The sequence below is a fragment of the Emydura macquarii genome, unplaced genomic scaffold (assembly GCF_026122565.2).
Source record: "Emydura macquarii macquarii isolate MOO-44397 ecotype Brisbane River unplaced genomic scaffold, CSIRO-AGI_Emac_v2 contig_2948, whole genome shotgun sequence".
In the NCBI taxonomy this organism is placed as follows: Eukaryota; Metazoa; Chordata; order Testudines; family Chelidae; genus Emydura; species Emydura macquarii.
The window spans coordinates 924136-950836 of NW_027133085.1; the positions used below are offsets into that span (position 1 = coordinate 924136).

Below are 26701 nucleotides of genomic sequence, written 5' to 3' on the forward strand. Positions count from 1 at the left end.
CCTAATCAATTCACAAAGAATAGGATCCTCAACCCAGCACCTGTTGCTTTGTCCAAGATCTTGTTCTCTGTGCAATTGTTCTCAGCTGGTTAAAGAGTAAAGCACTGGTTTTCCCCACAAACAAAGGATGAGATCCCAAGTTAAGTGCAAAATAGACTCAAGAGAACTTAATATAACTTTGCAACAGTTCAACCATTATGTATTTTACAAACATATATATATTTACAAAACAGTTTTAAAAATTATTACAGAGTGCTAACTATCCTCATCCAATTCTTAATCCAGCTATTATATGTGGTGCTCAGATTTCTAAATCCAATCCTATACTTTCTGACATAAAGCTGCTGCTACTACCTTTGGTTTTAATTAATTTATAAAACCAGGAAGTTTCAAACCTTAAAAAGAAAAAATAGGATGGATCATATCTCAAATGAGATCCCAATTAAGGAAAGCTTCCCTATTCAGAATAGCACTGATGTTTCTGATTGAAGTTTACCACATGCTTGCCTGAACTGTGGTGAGAGTCTTACTCCCCTTCCATTCACAATCACAAAACATGATTACTGCAGAGACTACAGCAACTGTTTACATGGAAAATATGAAGGGAGCATTTAGCTTCTTTTAATGCAATTTAGCAAATGGAAACAAAAAGGCAACACTATGGTCAATCAGCTCTCTGCAGACCACCAGCAAATGCTACACTGACCATAGTTAGGGAACATCTGCTATATAAATTATTGAAGGAGGATTTCACACCTGAGGACAAAGACAGGTCTTGGGCATGCTAAAATCCCTTTTAGCTTACTTTTGAAATGTATTTTGTATTACTCTTTATAAGTATTCTGTTAATGATCAAGAGTCTCAAACAGTTGAAATCTATTCTTAAATTAACGATGGCAAAAAAATTGCTAAATAATGAAATCATACAGAAATCATAACCAGTTATGATCTAGACTCTTTCCCAAAGTTCTCTTCAGTCATCAGATTTATAAGTGCTTCCAGCCAGGGTCTCCTGATCAAAATCAGGGAATGGGAGAAAAAAAAACCCAACATCAAAATACCAATGGAAACTACTAAAATTTAACAGGCAACCATTTTAAACCATATTAATTAACCATATTAACAGGCAAGATATTAAAAGTTTAATTTGACTTCTCATGTTGTGCAAAATCATCAGAATTCTAATATAAAATGAATACATACCATTTTTTTCACCTCACTTAATCTTTTTTATTCTTTCTTACAAATACAAAGCCCTGCAAACTAAGTCGAGAGACTTTTTTCTGACCTTAAATCATTATTTTAACTGTGGTAGCATCCAGAATATACTAAAAAAGATTAAAAGTTTAGGGATGCTAGAAGAAATAGCATACTGTCACAATAATACTGAATTTGTATAATGTGCCTTTACTTTGCTTGCTCTGTAAAATTAAAAATAAGAATTCTAATCAGATTAAAATGTTTATTTAAACAAGTGATGTTATGCAAAGATTACACAGTTTATTTAAATGTTACTAATTCATGCTCAAATAAAGTGGAATGAATTCATTTATTTGAATTAGGGCTCTCAATTGCAGTTAACTCAAGCGATTGACGCAAAACAAATTAACTCAATTAAAAAATTAGTCACGATTAATCATTGTTTTAATCACACTGTTAAACAATAATAAAATACCTATTTAAATTTATTATAAATATTTTTGGAATGTTTTCTACATTTTCAAATATACTGATTTCAATTACAACACAGAATACAAAGTGTACAGTGCTCACTTTATTATTTTTGATGACCAATATCTGCACTGTAAAAAAGATAAAAGAAATAGTATTTTTCAATTCAAAACCTCTTACAAGTATTGTTGTGCAATCTCTATTGTAAAAGTGCAACTCACAAATGTATTTTTTTTACATAACTTCACTCAAAAACAAAACGATGTAAAACTTTAGGGCGAACAAGTCCACTCAATCCTACTTACTTCAGCCAATCGCTAAGACAAACAAGTTTGTTTACATTTATGGGAGATAATGCTGCCTGCTTCTTATTTATTAAGTCACCTGAAAGTAAGAACAGGCATTTGCATGGCACTGTTGTAGCCCGCACTGCAAGGTATTTATGTGCCAGATGTGCTAAACATTTGTATGACCCTTTATGCTCTGACTTGTAGATTGCATTAATTTTTAAAATCTTTTTACAGTGCAAATATTTGTAATAAAAATAATAATTAGGGCAGTCAATTGCAGTTAACACATGTAATTAATTAAAAATTTAACACATCTTTTTTTAAAAATGAGTACTAATCACACACCAAGCCGCTATGCTCAGGAATGCCACTCCTCCCGCCGCCCTGCTCCACTGCTGCTCCTACCTCCTTCTCTCTGCTGCCCTTCCTGCTATGGAGCCAGCCCTGACCAAGCTACTTCAGACCAGGAGCCTGCCTCCCATCTGCTGTGCAGAGTAGGATGGTGTCAGGGTGTCCCCCCTCCTCCCGCCCGTGTACCCTGCTGCTACTGAGCTGGGGTCAGGGAACAGGGGATCAGGAGTGAGTGCTGCTGCCTGAAAAAGTGTTCAGGCTCCTGAGTGCTTTGCTTAAAGAGACAGCGTTTCTCTCTCTCTCTCACTCACACACACTCCCCCCCGCAACACCAAAAATATTTAAATTAATGATATTCTATTATTGTTTAACAGTGCAATTAAAACTGCTATTCATTTCTTTACCTGTTTGACAGCCCTAATTTGAATATACAATTATTTAACTTAAATATAATCGACAGCAAATCGCTCTAAAGAAACACAAATCCACATACAGAGAAATTAACTGGTTTAAACACATGAACAAAGAAGTTGAATAAATAATCCTGGGAGAAAATTTATTTTGTTTATGAATTTAACTAAGTTTATTAATTTATTTTCTTAGTTCCTAGGGATAAGGACCAAGGGTAAAATTTTCAAAAGCGACTTAGCAACCTAAGTCGCATCAACTTTCAATGTAACGTAGTTCTTATGTCACCTTAGCTCAGATTATTAAAGGTATTTAGGTATTACTGTGCTTAGTAGTAAAATTCTTGACTTAGAAGCCTAAATCGTATTTTTAAAAGGGAGTTAGGCACTTAGGAGCCAACATCCCATCTGTTTGGAAAATGAGACTTAGGCATTGCAGTGCCTAAATACCTACCTTTAAAAATCTGCACCCTGAACCCTTTTAAAAGCTTTACCCCATTTCTTTATCTGTGTATCAAGAGGAACGAACATTCAGGAGGGAGCAGCTGTTTAAAGCCACCACAACTTTTAGTAAATTATTCCAATGGCTATTTACCCTCACTGTTAAAAATCTGCACCTTATTTCTAATCTGTAATTGTCTAGTTTCAATTCCCAGCCACTGGATCTTGTTATAACTTTGCTTGCTAGATTGAAGAGCCCTGTATTATCAGATTTCCGTTCCCCATGTAGATACTTATAGACAGACTATCAAGTCACCTCTTTACCTTCTTCCTGATAAGGCAAATAGATGGTATTCCTTGATTCTTTCATCAAAATGTATGTTTTCCAAACCTTTAATCATTCTCGTAGTTCTTTTCTGAATCCTCTCCAGTTTGTCAACATCCTTCTTGAATTGTGGACATCAGAACTGGACTCAGAACTCTAGTAGCAGTCTTACCAGTGCAAAATACAGAGGTAAAATATCCTCTCCACTCCTACTCGATATACACACAAGCATTATATGAGCTCTTTTGACCACAGTGCTGCACTGGGAGCTCATGTTCAGCTGATTATACATCTTGACTTTTACATCTTTTAACGAGCCACTGCTTCATAGGATAGAGTCCCCCATTTTCTAAGTACGGCCTACATTCTTTGTTTGTAGGGTTCTGCTCTCATCTACATTTCTTTATTACTGATAATCTTGTTAGTGTACATATTACTTTAATCCTTCATTTCTTTCTATAAGATATTTTTTATTATTTGTATTATACTACTGATAAGAGGCCTCAGTCAGGATATAAGCATAAGCTGCCTAATTAGTAGCTGCTGTTTTACTCAATGTAAAATTCAGATGATCAAAAATGTTTGTTAAGATGAAGTCTCATTTGATAATAATACAAATTAAAGAGAAAAAGCTGGCAAATTTGTCCTTCTATACCCTATAGTAAAGGCATATAAAGTGTAGCCTGCACAGCCCCAAAATGTCACTCACCCTTGTCTCCCTAGCATTAATATGACTGTGTGTCCATGCAAATGAGGCATATCCCAAAATCCCGTTACTCTGGACACTTAGATGTTTAATAACATGCTTTCATTTTTCTCCTTTGAAGAAAAAGAATGATTTTGTTTTAGTACTTTTCCTGGTAAATGGGCAATTTGTTTCCCTAAAACTGTCCAAACTTTGAGCACTGGGATATTTCAGTGGCATTCCTTATACAATAAGGTGGATAACATGCTTTAAAGTAGGTATTATGACAGAACTGCCACGGAAATAAAAACATTCGTTTTTTTAATCAATCATAAGACATGATTAAGTTTGCAAATGTACATCCAAGCAGATGCAGCCACCAACTCTCCGGGAAGTTCCAGATGCAGTTCTTACTTTTGAAAAGCTAAGGAAAACCTGTTCTACAGACACTTAGCTGGAGGGACTGAATTGAGAGTGGTGGGAGATGAGGCTGGGTGTACTCAGTATGGCATTCTGGCATCTCTCCACGATGTCATCTTGTGCGCCAAAATCTAAGCTTTCATTTTAAAGGAAGTTTCTAGCTGTCATAGTTGCAAATAACATCCTGTAAATAACATCTAAATTTGTAGTGAGGCTGAAACAATAAACTCTTTCCAGTTTGCTTCCAATGATCAAATATCACTACTATTAACTACATTACGACTGATTAATTCCTTTTGGGCCATGAACGCTTGATGTTTAAACACAACTTATTTCTTCCCAGTGAAGAAGGAGCCACGTCCAAGGAGGCCAGCAGAGCAAAAAAAGCATGCATATGTTCAAACATAATCAATCTACTGTGGGTAGCATCTGAAATGGGTGGGGTGTGATGAGATGTGTACCTCACAGAGGTCCTGAATTGGTTAATGTGGGCCTGAGAGGCCAGTTATGTTAAGCAGCTGCATCTGAACGGAGAGAGAGGCTTAACTGATCATGAAGACCAGCTGGACAGGAGCAGACTTGTTAGTATAAAGAGAGAACGTTTCTAACAGAAAGAAGATTTTCTGATCCCAAAAGAAGTCACTCTGGAAAATGAAGATGAGCTTAGTAGAGAGAGAGAGAGAAAACACAAAGTATGGGGGGGCAAGGGGGGGGGAGAAGCAGGCTCAGGTGATGACATAAGCAAAAAACAAAGCTGAGAAAAGAAATAAGCCACAATGTTATCATCACTAGCCATGGAAATAAGAATAGGTGATGTTAATCCTGTGAAAGTAGCTGAGTGGATTAAAAAAAACATATAGTAAGAGCCAGAAGGTTGCAAGATAGGGAATCTTTTAGTTGAATGTAAAAATAAAGAGCAGGCTGCTAAATTGCTAAAATCAAAAACTTTAAGAAAAGTTAAAATAACTTGCCAGCTACCGAAGTATTTGACAGAAATAAGGGAGCGGAGGGTTGGTAACACATGGGATACCACTGGAATTAACCAGTGAGAAGATAACAAAAAGTACAAGATAAGATACAGTGTTAGTAAGTAAATGGCTAATTAGTAAGAGAGGAGGAGAAAAGAAACCATCAACAGCTGCTCTGATTAAATTTAAAGGAGGGACTATTCCTAAGGAAGTAATACTAGGGTATTAGATATTTAGAATCAAGCTCATAAATCCCACCTCCCCTAAGGTGTTGTAATTTCCAATGGTAAGTGTATGTAGCAAATGTTTGTAGAGAGCAAATGAGATGCAGTAAATGCGGGGGGTGAACATTCCTATGAAAACTATATAAAAGGGGTGGAGGTCATTACAGTGACTGTGGTGGGAGTCACAGTTGGGCATACAGAGGACATACTGAAGCAAGACAAGTTAAAGATACAAAAGATGAAAATTGTTGATAACATATCTTATGTAGAAACTGTAATGAGACTCAATCTCAAGAACAGTGAAGAATGCTAAAAGACCATATATTATATGAGGTGATGTAATAATAGTCATAATAAGTTATGGGGAAGTAAGACAACTGATAGCAATGGCACATGCCTAGAAAGATTAATAGACAAAAACAATCTAGTTTTTAAATGCTGGCACCCAATTACATTCAATGCACCAGATGGTAGGTTTTCTTGCTTAGACCTGGGAATTATAACAGCAACTATTGCAAGCAAATGCAACTGGGAAATATATATAAAAGAAGAAATGGGGAGTAATCATTTCCCATGCTTATTACTTTTCAAGGACAAGGTAAGGTTGAAGGTAATGGAAAATTACTCACCTAGAATTTTAAGAAAGCTAACTTGGAGCTACTTACAAGTAAATTACAAGTAAACAGTGAATTTGTGAATGATCACTGTGTGAGTGATGACAGAGAATTTCAATGACTATGTAATAAAGAGAATAATAGCACCAGCTACTTTAGCTATATTTAAGGTATTAAAGTACCCCAAAACTAAAAACTCACTTCCATGGTGGAATGAGAAGTGCAAAAGAATAAAGCTTATAAGAAAGCAAAAATTTACAATGAATAGTGAAGATCTAAGGAAATATAAAAGAACTAAGGCGATAGCACGAAGTGTTGTAACAAAATCAAAGAAAGAGTTGGAAGAAGTATTATGGGAGGTTAAATAAAGATATCAAAGCATCAGAAATATACAGGCAAATCTGAACGAATTAATGGAATTCAGGATAAGAGAAGTTACATTCCAGGTCTTACTGGAACTGACAAAATAGTTAGAAGTTCTGATAATGAGAAAGCAAAAGTTTTAGCAGAAACTTTGAAGAGTGAGTAATGATGAAAATCGAAGTGTAGTTTGCCACCAGATTAAAAGATAATTCATTAAAGAACTATAATGTAGTTGGGGAAAACATGAAGCTACTATAGAATGAAAGGTTTTACATGCAAGAACTAGAAAAAGCTATTGATATAAGGAAAATTATATCCCCAGGAAAAGATAAAATATGCAATATAATGTTTAGGTATCATCCTAAAAGCAGCTGAAGGGTTCTTTTGGAATTATATAATACTATATGGGAATGAGGCGTGATACCAGTAGGGTGGAAACATGCAGTAGTAATTCCAATAAGAAAACTAGGCAAACTATCAACAAAGTGGATGCCTATAGAACTGCCCTTATGTCCTGTCTGGGTAAAATTATGGAGAGAATGATGAATGAAAGATTAGCCGCCTATTTGGAAACCAATGGCATTACAGATAACTGCAGAGTGGTTTCAGGAGAGGAAGATGCACCATCAACCATATTATCAAACTGGAAACTGAAATAAAAAAGGTGAGAAACAAAGCTTTCATGATAGCCGTCTTTCTAGATACTGAACAAGTGTATGACATGCTATGGAGTGAATGCTTACTGTACAAAATAGAAAAAAGATGGTTACTTACTTTGTAACTGTTGTTCTTCGAGATGTGTTGCTCATGTCCATTCCATTGTAGGTGTGTGCGTGCCCTCGTGCACGGTTACCGGAACTTTTTCCCTTTAGCAGTATCCGTAGGGCCGGCTTTGGTGCCCCCTGGAACCCTGAGCACATGCCGCGGTATATGAGGTGCTGCTGGCTCTATGCCCCCTAAATTCCTTCTTGCTGCAACTCCGGCAGCGGGGTCTGGAGGTGGATCATGGAATGGACATGAGCAACACATCTCGAAGAACAGCTACAAGATAAATAACCGTCTTTTCTTCTTCGACTGCTTGCTCATGTCCATTCCATTGTAGGTGACTCACAAGCAATACCTTGCAGGTGGGCCGGAGTTACGGATGAGCTGCCTGCAGCACCGCTCTGCCGAAGCCCGCATCGTCCCGCACCTGCTGGACAATGGTGTAGTGGGACATGAAGGTGTGCACAGGTGACCAGGTGGCAGCCCTGCAGATGTCTTGCTCAGGCACTCTCACTAGGAAGTTCGTAGATGAAGCTTGAGCTCTGGTTGAGTGGGCTGTAATCATCCCCGGAAGCAGCACCTTCTCATGCTCATAGCAGAACTTCATGCAGGAAGTTATCCATGATGAGATGCGCTGGGCGGAAACAGGTAAGCCTTTCATCCGATCAGCCACTGCGACAAAGAGTTGTATAGATCTCCAGAATGGTCTTGTGCGCTCAATGTAGAATGCTAACTCCCATCTAACATCTAGCGTGTGCCATCTCCAAACCATGTGGTTTGGGAAAAAACACGGGGAGAATAATGTCTTGGTTATAATGGGAATTGGGAAACCACCTTAGGAAGGCTGGGTGTGGCCTCAACTGAACCTTGTCTTTATAAAACACAGTTTAAGGGGGCTCCGAGATTAGCGCCCTAATCTCAGAGACCCTCCTTGCCGAGGTAATGGTCACCAGGAAGGCCACCTTCCATGACAACAGCAGTGAAGTGCATATAGCCATGGGCTCAAAGGGGGGTCCTGTGAGCCGCGAGAGGACCAGGTTGAGATTCCAGGGAGGCACCGGGTCACAGACCTGCGGATAGAGCCCCTCCACCCCCTTCAGCAACCTAATCGTCATGGGATAGGAGAAAACTGATCTCCCTTCCAAAGGCTGGTGGAATGTTGATATAGCCTCTAGGTGGACCTTCAGGGAGGCCACAGCTGGTCGCGGAAGTTTTAGTTGAAACAAGTACTCCAGGATTGCCTGTACTGGGGACAACACTGGTGAGATCCTCTGGGACTCAGCCCAACAGGTAAATTGCTTTCATTTAGCACAATATATGACCTGTGTGGAAGGTTTTCTGCTACCCAGCAGAATTTGCCCACCCATTTGTGCTCAGCCACGGAGTCTCCATGCTGTAAGATGCAGGGAGTCCAGGTCCGGTTGCAGCAAGTGACCGCGATCCTGGGACAGGAGATCGTGCCATCTCGGAAGCTCCATGGGAGAGCAATCGATAGGTCCAACAGCATGTTGAACCAGTGCTGGCATGGCCAGGCCAGCACAACTAAGATAACGTTTGCTTTGTCCCTCTTGATTTTCAGCAGGACTTTGTAAAGGAGAGGAATGGGTGGGAACGCATACATGAGGCTCCCTGACCACTACAGCAGGAAGGCGTCAGAGAGCGACCCAGCCTCCAGATCACAGAGGGAGCAGAACTGCTGGCATTTCTTGTTCCATGCTGACATGAACAGGTCCACCTGGGGACAGCCCCACCATTGGAAAATCATAGAGACCACCTTTGGATGCAGTGACCAGTCGTGGCGGAGTAAGAACGAACTGCTGAGGTGGTCTGCCTTGTCGTTCCTCACTCCCAGGAGGTGAAAGGCTATTATGTGAAAATTGTGCCTTACCACCAGGTCCCACAGATGGTCTCCTTAGAGAGGGCTGAGGAGTGGGCTCCCCCCGTCTGTTGATGCAATACATGGCTGCTGTATTGTCTGTCAGCATCTGCACCACCATGCCCGCAGTAAGGTGGAGGGACACTCCACATGCTAGTCGAATAGCCTGTAACAGTCTATCATTGATATGCATGCACCTGTCCTCCCTCGACCAGACCCCTTGTGTGCCAAGGTTGGAGCTGATATGGGCCCCTCACCCTAAGTCCAAGGCATCTGCTACCAGGGTAATCGAGGGGACTAGCTCTTCGAATGGTACACCCCTCAACATTACCCGGGGGCTCCGCCACTAGTCTACTGTGGTCAGGATGTGAGGGGGAACTATGGCCACCTGATCCAGGGAATGTCTGATCAGGGCATAAACCAAGGCTAACCACAACTGAAGTGGTCTGAGTCTTAAGCAAGCCAGCCTCACCACGTATGTGCAAGCCACCATGTGACTTAACAGCTGCAGACAGTGCCTGGCTGTTATCAGGCAGAGATGCAGGTGAGCAATGATGGCTGACATCGCCTTCAAGCGTAGCTGGGATAGGAAAGCTCTGGCTTGGGAAGCATCCAGGACCACCTCGATGAACTCTATTCGCTGCACCACGGTTAATGTGCACTTCTGCTCGTTTATTAGCAGGCCCAGCCGGCAGCAAGTGGCATGTGTCAGATCTACACTGCTGTGGACCTAAGCCCTGGACCTGCCCCTCATTAGACAGTGGTCCAGTTAAGGGAAAATGTGGATCCTTCTGTACCTCAGGTGCGCTGCCACCACCGCCATACATTTCTTAAACTCCCTCGGGGCCAAAGGACAGCTCTGCAAACTGGTAGTGGGAATCAGCTACCACAAAATGGAGGAAATGCCTGTGGTTGGGGAAGACAGAAATGTGGAAGTATGCGTCCTTTAGGATGAGGGTGGCATACCAGTCTCCTGGATCCAGGGAGGGGATGATGGAGGCAAGGGAGACCATGCAAAATTTTAACTTCTTGAGAAATTTGTTGAGATAATGCAGATCTAGAATAGGCCTTAGACCTCTTTTCGCTTTGGGGATGAGGAAGTATCTTGAGTAAAACCCTTTTCCCCTCAAGTCCAGTGGAACCCTCTTTACAGTCCCCAGACTGAGAATTGTCTCTACCTCTTGAATGAGGAGTTGCTCGTGAGAGGGGTCCCTGCAGAGGGACAGAGAAGGAGGGTTTTTGGGAGGGGTAGAAGCAAACTGGAGGGGATATTCTACCAAAAGTATGCCAAGGACCCAGCGATCCAAAGTGACCTTGGTCTATTCAGGCAGGAAGGGAGCTAGGCTGTTCAAGAAGGGATGGGAGGGATCCGGGGAACAGACTGGTACGCCATCCTCAGGTGCACCTTCAAAGCTGTCTCCCTTGATTGCCAGATCGCCTAGACGACCCTTGCTGGGGGGCTGAGAAGGACAGCACTGGTTGACGTCTATATTTCTATCCCTCTTCCTGTAGAGTGTGAATTGCTGAGGCTGGTACCTCTGCTGTTGCTGGCCCTGAGGATGGAACTCATGCCTAGAGGTCTGAGGCATATAAAGACCCAAGGAGCAGAGTGTGACACTCAAGTCTTTTAGACCATGCAACTTCACATCCATCTGGTCTGAGAACAAGGCCGACCTGTCAAAGGGGACTGTTGGACCTCCTGGGACAGCCCCGAGGATTGCAGTCACGAGCACCTGTGCATGCAGATGGCTCTGCCCACTGAGTCTGCTGCATCCGAAGACGCCTGTGACACCACTCTGGCTATCGTGATATCCTCCTCCAGGATGGTACTGAAGTTCAGCGCCTAGTCCTGGAGCAAAGCATCCGCAAAGTGCTTTAGCAAGTTCCAGAGATTGAAACTGTACCTGCACAGGAGAGCCTGCTGATTGGCAATTCAAGACTGCAGGCTTGCCGTTGAATACATTTTTCTCCCGAATATGTCAAGCTTCTTGCTATCCTTGTTTTTTGGTGTGGAGCCGTGCTGTCCCTGCCTGTCCCACTGGTTGGCCACTACCACTAGGGTACCAGGGATAGGGTGGGCGAAGAGGTACTCAAACCCTTTTGCCAGGATGTAGTATTTTTTCTCGGCCACCTTAGAGGTTGGGGCCACTGATGAAGAGGTCTGCCACAGGGCTTTTACTATTTTCAATACCCCCTCATGCCCAGGGAGGGCATCCCGGGCTGGGGCGGCCACTGCCAGGACATTAAAGAGGCTGTCTGATGCCTATTTTATCTCCTCTGCCTCCAACCCCAAGTTGGAAGCCACCCTTTTGAGGAGTTCCTGATGCACCTGAAATCATCCATGGATGCTGAGTACCCCTGGTTAACTGCTGCATCCGAGGAAGAGGAGGAGGACTGGAGGGGCACGGGTGGTGGCATCACTGCCCGCTGACAAGAGGCCCCAACAGAAGTCCCTTCCTAGGCGTCTGACTCGTCATCAGAAACCGAACGATGGTCCTTGTCTACACCCGGTGGATTGCACCCCAGACGACCTAATGACTACGGACCTGGTCCGACCGGAAACCCACAGGGTCCCTAATATGGCCATTGTGGAGGCCACTGCCACTGAGGCCATCCCAGGGCACCTTTTGTTGGTGGCGGCTCACCCAGTGGTCGTCCTCTTGGGAGGACCCCGACTCACTGTCTGACGACCATGGTGGGGCTGCCTCAGAGGTTCCCGCTGCATGGTGCTGAGCGGCAGGGAAGCAGTGATCCAATCTGTGGATGTTCCAGAGCTCAGGAGAATGGCCTATTGGCATCCTCAATCACGATGATTATGATACCCGGCGCCGGTGCTGTGCTCCCGGAGCATCACCTGGGCACCGATGACTTACGGCACCGCTTCCCTCTCAGTGCTGAGTCAGCCTCCAGCGACCAGGTTCTGCGCCGCATCAGTGTGGGCGAATTCCTTGGTGCCAAGGAGCAGGAGCAGTGCAGACTTTCCTCTGGGGAGCGACCACCTGAAGGTGACCCCAACCGGCACTGCCTCCTGGTGTGAACTTCACCCAGTGCTGGGGATCATGACCAGGGCTGGGAAGGCGACCTTGCTCCGTGCACCACCGATGTGGGGTGCTCCGGCGACAGTGACCTGGAGCGACTTCTAGGTGGAGCAGCGCCAAATCGACTCCTCCACCCAGGGTGATCGGGTCTTCGGAGATCTTGTTCTTTGCTCCAGGGATTGCCTGAGCCAACCAGGGGGTCCCAACACAGGCTTCCCCTGTGACACCGGCCCCTTCTCTCTTGGTGGAGGCTGGGGCAGGGGCCTGGGCAAGGCCAACAGACACTCTCCCCCACTCCCAGTAGTCGGAGGTGGCTCTCTAGTTTTTTACTATGGCCACCAAGCTTTTGCATCAGCATCAAAATCAGAACTTAAAAAATTAGATTTAATACAAGCACTAGTAGCTGTATGTGGTGCACTTCTTACAACACCCATATGCATGCTACAGATAGCTTCTAGTGAACTGCCAATTACACTAAAAATGAAACTACTGGACCTCTTTCTGGGCCAAAGTTAATAGGAGTTGCAATAGTGAAAGTACTAAAACAAATATATGAGGATTGTTGGGAATTCAGTAGGCAAGCTATAGCACATAATGTTAGATCTCCACATGCCGTCTGAGTTAAAATGTTACATTATGTACATTATTTAGTAAAAAATATCAGGCATATGGGGTAATGTTACAAAGACATTGTTATATTGCCTGAAAGACACAGAGCAGAATGAGAAAATATAAACAGCGAAGTATTTAGGAATTATAGATAGTGGCAGCTATAGACTATCCAGTCAAGGTTGCTTCACTATGGGTATGTCTATACTGATTCCACTGTGTCAGGCTCCACAGCTCAACATAGCGGGATCGACTGAGCAACCAGTTGAGATCTGCTCAATTGATCCCAGAAGTGCTCTCCGTTCGACACAGTAACTCCACCCTCCAGAAAAGAGGAACGCTGCATCAACCGAAGAGCATTTCCCGTCGATGTAGCGCAGTGAAAACATTATGGTAAAGGGGCGTAAGTAAGTCGACGGGAGATACGCATCCTCCAGTACGCAGCCTGCATATCTCCCGTTGACCCAGCATGGCAGTGTAGATCAGGCCTATGAAAAAGAAAAAAGAAGGGGGCTGCAGGGAAAGAGTATACAGCCACTACCCAGGAACTAAATGGGGGAGATATGTGGAAGGCACAAAACTGGATCAAGCGCCTGTGACTTGGTCTAGGAATTATTTGTTGAACTTTTGTTTGTTGAACTTTGTAATTCCAAAAGGAGTGGGGGCTAAATGGTGACCTGGCCAGAAGATCAAGTTACCAAAAGAAAGACTATTGCAGAGCAAGCACCCAATGCAGTGAGAGTTACGTTCCCAGACCTAAATGCAAGGAGACACACAAGTGGTGAGTGGGAAACCCTCTTACAATCAGGCTTGGTTTGTGGAAGGAGCTTAGAAGGGTAAAGATTATCAAGACCTTATTGCTTTGTGTAAACAAAAACTCCTAAACCTCACTATGAGGAAGAAGAAAAAATAAAGAGTATACTGCATTCACAGTTCCCTGAATTAAAGGAAGAATAATGAGCTACAGATTCAGAGTATACAGACACAGGTCATTTTGCTCTGTTGTTGTGTAATGAACAAACTTTTGTGCACAGGTAAAATTGTGTGATTTTCAAAGTCTGCAGTAATCACTCTGATTAAATTAGTTCACATGGGCTGAAGTGAACAATCAAGAAACTTACAAATATATGATACAGGATATACATATACACATTTCTGAAAACATTTTGGTTGCAATCACAAATGTGCTCCAGTGGTGCAATGATTCAGTACATAGTACTTACACAAAACTGCTGCATACTAATTCCATATTGTGATTTTCCAAGAGGATTAGCATAAATTTTAAATGGCATCAGCTCTCAAAATTTGTCACACTGCTTATATAGTAGTTATTAGGTTATGCAAACACTTCAGTGGATTCTATATAGTAACGTTATATATTCAATTAAATATTTATCAAAATTGAACATTAATTTTTTCAAATTTTGATGATGGAGTTAAAGCTTCAATATTTGGCACAGAAATGCAGGTGCCATGCAAGCTATTTTTAGCAAAGCAATTCCTAACATTTTCCTGCTGCTACGGCCACATGCTATCTATATTATGTGATTTCATGCTGCTTCTTTCAAGATTAATGCTATGCAATTAAATTGAAAGCCATGAATATTTTACATCTCATTGCCTGTTTATCAAAAAATATTCTCTTAAAAAAAATTCAATATCTCAAAAAACAGAGATAAATCAATTAGATTATTAAATAAGCCATCCAGAGCCCCGCATAAAATAGTTATGATTTTAAGTTATGTGGATCACAAATATGTCAAGGTTGTATTACTGCATAAGAATCCAAAATGGTGGATATACTGAAATGCAGCTAGACTTTTCCCCCAGACTTTTAACTGGCCCTTCGTGAGGCAGGGGAGAGTAAACAGCCAAACTTGAACTTGAACTTTTTAAAACAAGAAAAAATATGAATTTGTCATTTTGGACACAAAAAGGCTGTAGATCAATACAAGCAGGACCCCAAAGACCTTTTGATGTGACATATGGGCCTTCCTAGGATGGGCAAGTGAACATGGGAAGATCACTGGCACGATGACAGGCTCCCCAGAGCGGGGAATCCCATCAATTATCTTGAAACAGAATCTTAAGTGGATTTGTTCTATGGTAAATTAGTCACTAGAGCTTGACGCATACTCTGAGCTGAAGTCACTACCACTAGGAAAAATGACCCTGCTTCTATCAGATTGTGATCATAAGAGCATCCCAGTGCCAGAAGACAAGGGGCTCCCTGGTACCTAGCAATGAGTTTCAGCTGGCCTGACCAGCCCAGCATACCCAAACTCACTGTTGTCAGAATCTGTATCTATAAGGTGTAATGTAAGGTATTATAAACAAACTGGTAACACAATGTTCCTGAAAATCATTGTGTGGTGTACATACAGGGGTGTACAAAGAATTATTTGCTAGAATTATGTTTGTAACCCCCTTCTATTTCTGGGTTACTTAGGAGCCGGCAACACTCACCCGTGTGCAAGGGCGCCTAAGGCTGTTAACAACAAAGGAGATCCTGAGTATTCCAGCTGTGATGTAGAATAGGTGGGAATCCCCTATCCACCCCCCTGCTGCAGTCCCTTTACTTTTAAAGGAATTTAAACTTGGCGGTGCCTCCACCTGCCTGGCCCCTGCACACACTTAACACCGGGCCTTGGGAGCTTCCAGGACTAAACTTAGTCTGATAATAATAATAAATAATAATAATAATAATAATCTGAGACAGGTCTAATTTAACAATTGCACTTATGCAAACTAAACATCCAATATACTTAAATTAGAGTTAACACAACTTTACTTAGCAAATTAAAGAAATATGGCATAATAGACTGAAATTAAACATCACTATTATGTTAAATCCACAGGGCAGCTGAATACATCAATTAATAAAAATAGTATGAAAACAAATGAAACTTGTCTAAACTTGCATTTACACTGCCACTGTTTACCCCACCTCCAGAGTGTACACTCCCCAAGAGTTCAGAGCCCTAACCCTTTGCTTGCGTGGGCGCGCTTGAAGATCTGAAGAAGACAGCACTCTGTGGGTTCGGTGCACCAGTTCAGTCCAGTTGTCCTGCTGGAGATTTGGAGCTGGCCCAACCAAATGTCTGCAGTCCTGGCCCTGCTTGAAAGGACTCTCTCTCTGCCTCTTCTCAGGCCCAGTCAAAGTCTCTCTGCAGTGCCCCTTCCTTTACACAGGGCGTGCCCCAAACAACAGGGGGGAGGGGAGGGCACTCACACTACCTTCACTGCAGACCCACCTCAGGCAGCTCCAGGCTCAGTCCCTGCCCTGGCTTGGGCAATGCCACCAACCTCCAAAGCTCCCTGCTCGATCAGGCTCCAGCAGGCTCTTAGCAGCAGCTTTGGGACTCCGGCAGCAGCAGCAGTAGCCAGCAGCAGTCAGCCAGCAGCTTCCAGCCTCGGCTGCACTCCACCCTAGCACCAAAAATGGAGTCCCCCACATGCTATTCCCTGTCTCTCTGGAAGGGGAAAAGTCTCTCTCCTTTTCCCCCAAGGCATCATGGGAGTTGTAGTCTCCCAGGATCTTCCCAACTGTAAACTCCCAATCAAGTTCCAAGGCCCCTGAAGTACATGTTCTTAAAATGTGTTCAGCTAACAATGCGTAAGCTCAGTCTGCCCTAGACAGTGGAACCCCTATTTTATCCTTCACCTGAGGAGACAAAGAAACCGAGCACTTTGAGCTCTGTAATGATTCTGGTTAAAAAACTGATCAGCCTGGCTGGAAGAAAGACTGGTGAGAAAAATACCTTGAACAAAAAACTAGTTTGTTGAGTTTTAGTTTTAGATGCATATTTTTATTTTTGTTTCTTTGTAAATATTTCTATCCTTATTCCTTATATTTGGTTTCACTGAAACCTGTCCTTTTGTTAATAAACCTGTTTTATTTTTAACATAAACTAACTCAGTGTTTTGGTTGAAGTGGAGGGTTTGTCTCTTTAAAAGAGCAGCAAACTTGGTAAGGTTTTGTGCGTGCTACAATAGGAGAAGCTGAGCACTGCAGAGAAAGATGTCTCTGGGGAAATCAACAATCAGTGAACCCCAATTCCTATCTGCTAGGCAAGACTTGGACTGGCAGAGGATCCTGAAGAGTTTGCTTGCAAGGCAGACACGCTGGTGTGACACAGCTTAGCAGCAAAGCTTCTACTTGCTGAGGCTCAGAGGGATAACACAGCAGCTCAGAGTTCTGAGAATTCCAGTTGACCATCACACAGGTGCATACAAATCTATGCAGCAGGGGTAAGCCTTATTTATTTGAAACAATTGCTTGATTTCAGTTTCCTTACAAACTGGTCTGAGTTAGGTGGTGCTCTTGGTAAGACTTGCTCGATTATAAGGCTCACTTTGATCAGAATGAAGCCCCACAGAGTGTTGTGGTCCCACTGGATTCACCCATGCCACTAGGATTGGATTTTTTTAAGCCAGTCATTTTCTGAAGTTTCAACACATTATTAATGCCAGGAATATATATTTTTGGCATTTTAGGAATAACAAATTCCAACATATGCTTTATTTATTTTTATTTATATTTATTATGTGTATTACTTTTGCCCAAATGGTTTGTATTAGTTGACATGACCATATTATGTGAAAGCTGACTTCTTATGATTTAAGTTTGTTGCAATTGCTGTGTTCTTTGTTGCCATGTAATCCTGGAGAAATAAAGCTTCAATGGATGAGAAAGATCTGTATTTGCATAAATGCATTTATGTCTGGAAACACAGTAAGGGTTTTCTATAGCTTCAGAACACTGCTTTTGGCTATCATTAGTATTTTATAGGCTGGTGATATAAACCCATTAGTCTTGATGGGTCTTAATTTCAATGTTTTAATAGTATACAGGTCACAGGGGGCTTTTTAATAGGAGGGTTCAAAAGCGTTAAGTCCTACATGACCTTGACAGAGAGCTATACATGACTGTTATGCTACAGACATACCACCATGCCTCACAGAAATAGCTTATTTAAAAGTATATCAGATCCTATTTACACAATGCCACCTTGTATACTGACCCATATTAAAAAGTCTCTTACAGCCTACATACTTCACATACTGAACATGCACAATGCATCAAAACAACTACGAAATGAATGAAGAGCAGCACTGGATAGTACTGTAATGGATGTGTTATAAACATGGATAATAATACTGTATACAAGATCACATGAATCAGTTACAAGAGCTTCCAAGACATTTTGTAATGTTTCTATTTCTATATTAAAAAATGACTTACAGCTTTTGAACTTCAGGCCATAATGTATTCTGCAACAAATGATCTTCTGTGGGAGGTTCTACAAGACATATTTATACATTTTATTCAAATTTAGTATTTTTTTTTACCAGCTAATTTCTCTGTCCCAAAGTAACATCCAAAAACACCTCTTTCTAGTAATGAAAGCAACTCCTAATTCATATAAAATACCTTTTTATGTTGCATACCTGTAAGGATCAAGGGTTGAAAGTAAATCTGATGATACTGATTGGAAACACTATTAAATTTTTCTTCCTCATCAGCCAGTTGAGCTGCCATATCTCCTGTTCAAAATAAATATTTAATTCAGCCACAGAGAAAATACTTGTCATGAAAATTTGGTTAAATATATGTAAAGAGAACCTGTTAGTTTTAGAACAGAAATTATCTAGATGAAGATGTATCTATTTCCAGTAATATTCTAATATGCAAATTAGGAACCAGTTATTTAATATAAGTACAAGTATCTATTTAATGTACAACTGGGAACAGGGGGAATAAATAGTATGAAATGGAAAACTTAGTCACCTGATTATTTTCTTTCTGAGCCTGACTTTTCCCTGTATTAGAGGCATTTGGTCTGTCTCTCTCTCTCTTCCAGAGACTCTGAGCCAGTACAGACTCATCCACAAACCAACAAGAATTGGCCAGGTCCGTCTCCCCTTGCACTGGAGGAGTATTATCAAAGATGTTTGGAAACACGAAGGCCAAGATTTTAAAAACTGGTACCTAAAGTTAGGCTCATAAATATATATTTAGGCACCTAACTAAGGGGTTAATTTTCAAAGGTGCCAAAAACCTGCACTGCCCATGAATTTCAACATGTGCTGCTCGGTGCTCAGCACTTAAATACAGTAGGGGCTTATAGTTAAAGTAAATTAGTAAATTAAAATGTAACTGTTAATCTAACCCTGAAGAGGCCATGGATAAGATACCCAAAGAATTTATCAGATGGGGCAGACTTGGGGAGAGGTTAGTCTCAGAAACGAAGCTATCAAGTAATACATTTTAATTCTGGATGTTGATTTCTCCTCCAGAGAACATATCTAGCATACAGCAAGCACTAAGAAAAAAATACAAGCAGGGACAAAGAATGAAGGAGAATAGAAGAGAAAGGTTCCCTCTTCTCCAAAATCACCATCACTTATCTATTTTCAGACAAGGACTCTGGAGCACCTTCATGGTAAAGATGCTTCAGCAGAGTAATAAAAGTCAAGCCTATAGTGATTTACCAAACTGCTGAATGTGTTTATGGATGACTAGTTGGTGGTGTTACAGATTTCCTCTATACCAACTAGTGCCCTTTCTGCCAATCATACTGCTTTGGAATGTATTGAATGGGCTCTGAACCTTTCTGTAATTAGTTTATTTGCATGTGAAAATACTTCAATGGACAGAACACTTGTTCTACCTAGTGCATGCAGGGATTGGCTGCTCTCAGTTCCCAGACATTTAGGGTGCAAGGGAATATATAAAGATCTTTTCCTGAACTGAACAATTCCACAAAGGTATATTTTAACTGTTATTTAATCATATCTAACACATCTGTGCCACACTCGCTTTCATTTGCTGAGGCTTTGGGTTATGGAAGAAAAAGAGTTAATGTCAGTTATGAATTATTTTGATGTAAAAAAAACCTACTTTTCCCATGTCTTGTAAGATCAGTGGTTTTGGAGAAGACTCTTGCTGAAGTGATTGTAACCAGGAAACATGTCTTAAGAGCAGATTTCAACTTGGAAAGACAGACTACCTATTAGCTTGGAGCCTCAATAACATCTGTGATCTATCAGAGAGTTGGATGAGCCTGTAGTGAATGAGCATTGTTAAACACAGGTGTGAGATGCGGATAATGGGCAGTATTAGGCCCCAATTCTAGGCTGTTTTATGAGAATTCCAGAAGAGCAGGAATGCCTGGATTCTTTGGACTGATATTTTTATATTGACACCCCCTAGAAGAATTTTGTCCAAATTCCTGTGTAGGCTGAGAGGTTAGAAGGCCAGTGTTAGGCTAAGCATTTTACTGTAAAGTACCACCCTATCTAGTTTAACATGTGCCACTCAATAATCAAGCTCAGTTGCAGTTAACCTGGTATATAGGAGCAGCCCCTGTGATAGAGATATATTGCCCACAGGAGAGAGAACAAAAGCCTCTGATAGCTCCACTAGATCAAGGTATTACAGCCATCTTAGCCAACTTGGAGTGAAAAGAATGACCACTTCCTGTCTAAATCTTTTTAACCCTTCTTCCTAGGGGAGAAGCCTAGACCCCCCAAGTTAGAGAATCTGTTTCTAAAGATCCCTGGTCTGCTTCCCTGATGAAGCGGTTTACCTTAATGTTTTGACTGGATGCAAATTGTTACTCTTCGGGGTGGCCTAACTTCTTGGATATTAGCTGGAAAATTTCTTGGTTCGGGAACCATTCTGTGTTTAATATGCTGATGGCTTCAACACATTGCCCTTTTTTATTTTATTTTATTTTTTTAAATGCCACCTTTATGTGGATCACCCTTATGGAGACTAGGTGAGCCTCTTCCTCTAAGAGGCCCTGGTGGCAATGCCCTAATGATTTTGTCATCTACGAACAACTTTAGACTCCTCAGCCAGACTGTTATCATCAATACCTTCATGAATATCTTAGGGCAGAGAGCTAACCAAAGTGTGGTGTTTTGCATCATCAATTATTTCCACAGGTGAAATAGAAAATTGTCAATGGCTGAGTGTGATTGGAAAATGCAAATAAAGTTTCTGCAAAGTCTAACAACGTTCAGAGGTATTTTAGAGAAACTGTAGCTAGGGCAGAAACTAAAACGTCTGTCCTGCATTTCATGTTTTCCAACCTGAAAATTTTGTGGCCAGGCACCAACTCTGGCATAAGTGCTGGACAATGGATGATAACTGGAATCAAACTCTGTGTACATCAAAGTTCTTAGGTGGAATCTTTTCAGGGAGAAACTTGATTAAGATAGTGGCTAGCAACATAGGTAAGCTAAAGCAGTCCTCTTAGAATTTTGCTGGATAGGGAAGCGAATGTAAGTCATCCTATGAGGGCAGAAGCTCCACTTGCTCCTTCCCACAACAGAAGTAGCACTCCAGGGATGACTCTTATTCAAGGGATAAGACCCGAACCCAGAACATCAGAAAGCAGCACAGATCAGGGAATGGGTCAAATCCCTCCTTGCAGTCCAAACAACTGGCATGAGTGCAACCACGCCTGCTCCAATCAGAAATATGGGGGAGTCAGAAATAGCAGGATATCCCATTCTCAAACACCTGGTTCCAGCTGACTTCAGACAGGTCAGTACAGGAGAGTGCAGCATGGATCCTATCTGGAATCTTACTCTCTTCATCCCTTTTCCAAACTCATTAGACAATGAGCAATATCAAACTATTCTGAAGAAGATCTCACACCTCCGAGAACTAAGGGCAATAGAACCTGTCCCTCAAGACTTCATTATAACTCTACTCTATATTCTCCATAGTAAGGACAGGATCAGGAGGCATCTAGGCTTTTTTAGACCTAAAGAGGCACCCGTATTTGGCTTGAGGGGAGAAGGGGGATGGCCAAGTCCATGAGCCCCAGGATAACATCTGAGCTACCTCCAGAGTTTGGAAGCACAACCCAAAGGTCTCAGACCAGGATCTAGAATGAAGCACCTTCTCTTTATTTTAATTATTATCTGTTTAAGGAGCTCATCACCACATTATCAGTGTTCCTTACAAATGTCACTCACTATTCCTGACAATTCCCCCTTAGGAAGGGAAATATGATTATCTCGGTTTATTACAGATGGGGAAGCTGGACCACTGCTATATTAAGCAGCTTGTCAAAAGGTCACACAGGAAGTCTGTACCAAAAGCAGGAATAAAGTAATTTTCTTAAGACCCAATTCAGTGCTTTAGCCACAAGGGTAGTTTCATCTACTGCTTGCCAGAATACTGAGCACAGTGCTGCCAGACTCAGATTTGGTCACAAAGTTCCACATTTTTGTAATATCCAGACTCAGCTATTGCAATTGTCTAGATCTACAAATGACGTCCCATGCAATAAGAAAGCTACAGCTGATTAAAAAAAATCCCACAAACTCAGCAACACAAGTCCCTGGGAACACACCACCCTGTTATTTTCTGCAGTGGCTCTCGATGGAGCACCAAGTGCAGACATAGGTCTCTGTCCTGATTTTCAAAGCCCTTCATGAAATTGAACCTAGTCACTTGAGACACTCGCTTCCCCCATCCCACCATTATAACAATGCTCTACTGAAACAATGGACTAGCTGGCCAGGCAGGAGACTAGTGTCTGCAGGAGGTTAATGTTTATAGGAGTTTTATCGGGACTACAGAACTCACTTGCCTGATGAAATAACACTGACCACTAACTCCACCATATTGAGAGCTAAATGCAAAACTCATCTCTTTGTCCAAACCTTCCTGTATCAAGACCCTCATTCTCATACTTCAGTATTAAAAATTCCTAAGCCAGCCTCTGATGACAGGGAAAGGAGAGATCACCACCTAACAATAGTTCCAGGTGATCTTAAACATTAGGCAACTGTATGGTAGTCAAGTCATCAGAACATACACTTAAGACAAGTAATGATATAAATTTACAAACAACTCTGAAGTGTCTTCATCACTATTTCACAATAGTCTTACCCTGAAAGACAGCTTTATTGGACAAACCCAGAGCAGGTACAGTCGCACCTTCTGGAAGGTCAACATCTTCCTAGGCAAAAATAGTAACAACATTATGCACAATTTTTCATGCAGAAATTAGTATACTTTAGGGGTACTTTAAAATCAAGGGCCAGATTTCACTGGAGGGAAGAAAAAAAGTGCCATATTGTAGAAGAAGATTCTGAATCATTCAGAATTCACCAGGGAAGTGAATGCTTGAGCACCTACTCTGCCAGACTTTGAAAGCCTTGCTGTGCTTCAGTCCCTCTTTCAAACTGCATATGGTGAACTTCGCTCATTTCTCTAAGTTTGAAATGAAGCATGCATCTTCAATCATTTTAGTAGAGGTATTCTGATGTAACTTCACTTATTCAAGTGTGTGTGTGTGTCGCCTTTATAAAGTGAATACTTAACTCTGAAACAGTGCAGTTTTCAGGAAGCCAAGAACTGGGTGTTTTGAGGTCTGGGTACAAGGAAGGATTTTTCTGAGAGGAAAGGAGGTGAGAATATATATCTGGTATTTTCAAAAAGGCTTCCGGTACCTAAGGGGCACTTTTGCTTTGGGCACATGGCAGGATAGAAAGAGAGAAGATCCTGGTAGCTGAGTGGCAGTTTGCATCAGATATATGTCAAGAGAAGGGAAGTCCTGGGAGAAAGCCAAAGTTAGAAGCAGGAAGTCAGATTGGGGCATTTTTCTGGGTGGATAGGGACATGAGAGATCAGTATCTGCTGGTGACTACATTCATACGCAACACCTCTGTGCAAATTCACTGAGACAAAGGTATTTTGCAGGATTGGGTTAACTGATTTTGTGGCAACACCTTAGCTGATAAACAATATTTAACTACATCACAAAGCCACATCAGAAACTCAGAATACAAATGACAGTCTTTAAGGCCTTGTTTAAAGTTTTTTCAGTATAAAATTATGAATTTAAAAGCAATACAATTATTCTGGGCATAACCTATTTGGTTATTTTGGTATAAGAGTGCCTTATGTGATTAGGATGGGGTTTAAATGAAATAAAAAAATGCCACTTTTATATGAGAATAAGTGTGTCCAGATTGGGGGGGGGGGGTGTTATTCTGATAAAACTATATCATCTACAGATTATAACTATATACCAGTGCAACTGGTAAAACTTTCCTGTGCAGACAAGGCCTGTAAAGAATTCTGGAATACAAAGGGAGAACTATGTGGAAATTCACACCAAGTATCTGTCTGCAGCATTCAGTAAAATATTTTGTGTAGTGTCATGAACACAAATGACCACAAAATGCTTTACGGAGTTAAAGAGATAAACAGTGAGAAATAACATGGGTAGTCATGGGAGAAGAGATTTTTTTCAGTTGATATTTAACATGAAATGGAAAGTCTAATAAGTCTGGACACAAGAAGATCATTCCAGTTGGCAGTAGCTGCAGCAGAGAGCTCATGAGCCTGCAGTGCAGAAAATATGTTATAGGATGTTATCTGGCCTGGGCTGCCAGATGAGCAGATAAGAGAGCAGGAAGGAACCTGAGAGACAAGATCTATTAAGACTAAGCAAGTTGTAAGAGAAGAGAATGGACTTGAATTGGATCTTAAAATGAACAGGGAAGCTAGTGAAGCTTTTTTAGGATGCAGGTGCTGTGGTCATGTCTCTCTGTGGATAAGGAAGTAAAGCTATAGCCTGGAAAACTGGGACTTAAAAACCTCAGAAGACAGTCTGAAGACAAGACAAGGCAAGAAAAAAAATGAGACATGGATGAGTAAGGATATAATATTTATATGCAGTATCTAATACAGCTTCTGGGAGCCCTGGATTGTTTCAAAAACACAATTAAAGAACAAATAATAGCACACAATAGTAACTATGTCTAGACGATGCTATTATGCCCTTACATTCATGGGACCCTATTCACAAGATTTGTTTTAAATTGTTTATTAAGAGTAGTTTACATGTGCTGACCTTTACTACATATATAGAACCCTCAGCAACCAATTATTTTCCTCATTCTACCCAGACAATTTGATAAAACAATAGAGAAGGCACATGTGACTTAAGTACACGCACATGTGAATGAACAGAATGGAAAGAGAGAAATGTCTAAGGACTGTGGTTTCAAGATTTTTTTTAAAACCATTTTGACTTTACATAAATTTTAATCTCAATAGTTATACTGCAGTGATCATTCTCTCTCTCCCACGAGCCATTTTATCAAAGGCATGTTTGTTTGCTAAATACTTACACTGGAACATAGTTTCTCCATCGAAATACCACTGATGTTACTGAAGTTTTCCACAAAATTCTTGGGGGCAGTAAAAACTCGAAGCACCTTTTCATCTGCTCCAGATACAAACTGAAATTGGCCAGTCATTGCTAGACAATGCATGTCATATCCATGTACTTGAGGCCTTGCAATTTCATGCCAAGTTACCTAAGTAAATAACAACCAGAGTAGTCAAATCATCAGCTAGTTAAATTCAACAACAGATAACTTAAGTTAACTTAAGTCAAATTAAGCTACCCTAAATACCGTGTTAAGGTTAAGTTAATTTTCTGCTCATACTCTTAAAACAACACCCTCTTCCTCCCCTCCCCCCCATCAGTTCACCACACAAGGGATAAAACACTTAAGATTACCATTCTTCAGCTGAACAACTCTCCCAACAACTAACTCAGAGCATTAGGGCCCCCATCCTGCAAAAACTCATGCACAAGCTTAACTTTACTACCTTGAGTAGGACTACTCATGGTAATAAAGCTGCACACATGTGCACTTGCAGAATCAGGCCTAGGTTAGTTAGGAGGGGTGACAGAAGGATCATGTGTTATATTATCCTCTCGAAGCATTAAGCTTTGAAAGAAGATTCAAGAAAATGGGGAAAAAAGTTTAATCTAGATAAGCATACATAAAACAAAGATGAATTAGCTGCATGTAATATTTAAAAGGATATAATTTATTTGTGCTGCTTATCTTTATACCTCACCTTTTTTTTTTTAAACCCAGATTTAATTTTAAAAAACCAAAAGAGTATCTCTCATATGTTGACACAGATGCTCCAAAGCAAAGGATCCCATTCTTTGCGAACAACTCACCTCAGACCTGACAAACTCTCTACACCAAACAAATTGAGAAGTCCAAAAAAAAAAAAAAAAAAAAAAGACAGTTACTCACCTTGTAACTGTTCTTCTTTGAGATGTGTTACTCATGTCCATTCCATTCCAGGTGTGTACGCGCCTCCGTGCACGGTTACCGGAATTTTTTCCTTTAGCAGTACCCGTACGGTCAGCTCCGGCACCCCCTGGAGTCCTGCACGCATGCCACAGTACAACAGGAGCTGCCAGCCCTATGCTCCCTCAGTTCCTTCATGCCGTCAACACCGACAACAGGGATGGGGGGCAGGTCATAGAATGGTCATGAGCAATACATCTTGAAGAACAACAGTTACAAGGTAAGTAACCGTCTTCTTCAAGTGCTTGCTCATGTCAATTCTATTTTAGGTGACTCACAAGCAATACTTTAGAGGTGGGCCCAGATGAGCTGCCTGCAGCACTGCTCTGCCAAAGCCGGCGTCATCCCGTGCCTGCTGGACAGTGGCATAGTGGGACGTGAAGGTGTGCACTGATGACCAGGTGGCAGCTCTATAAATGTCCTGCACCAGTACCTGCACCAGAAAGGCTGCTGAGGAAGCTTGTGCTCTGGTGAAGTGGGCTGTGACGATACCTGGTAG

At 41.5% G+C, this 26701-nt stretch overlaps 1 protein-coding gene across 1 annotated transcript in view; it reads right to left on the reverse strand.

The window, feature by feature from the left end:
- The window catches only part of ELP2 (elongator acetyltransferase complex subunit 2), a 106231-nt gene that overhangs the window by 12632 nt on the left and 66898 nt on the right, over positions 1 to 26701 (reverse strand). Inside the window, exons 13-16 of the mRNA XM_067569913.1 lie at positions 25216 to 25404; positions 22964 to 23033; positions 18499 to 18594; positions 18293 to 18350 (exon numbers count right to left, since the gene is read on the reverse strand). Of these exons, the coding sequence (XP_067426014.1) occupies positions 18293 to 18350; positions 18499 to 18594; positions 22964 to 23033; positions 25216 to 25404 (413 nt within the window). The remainder of the gene's footprint in view (positions 1 to 18292; positions 18351 to 18498; positions 18595 to 22963; positions 23034 to 25215; positions 25405 to 26701) is intronic.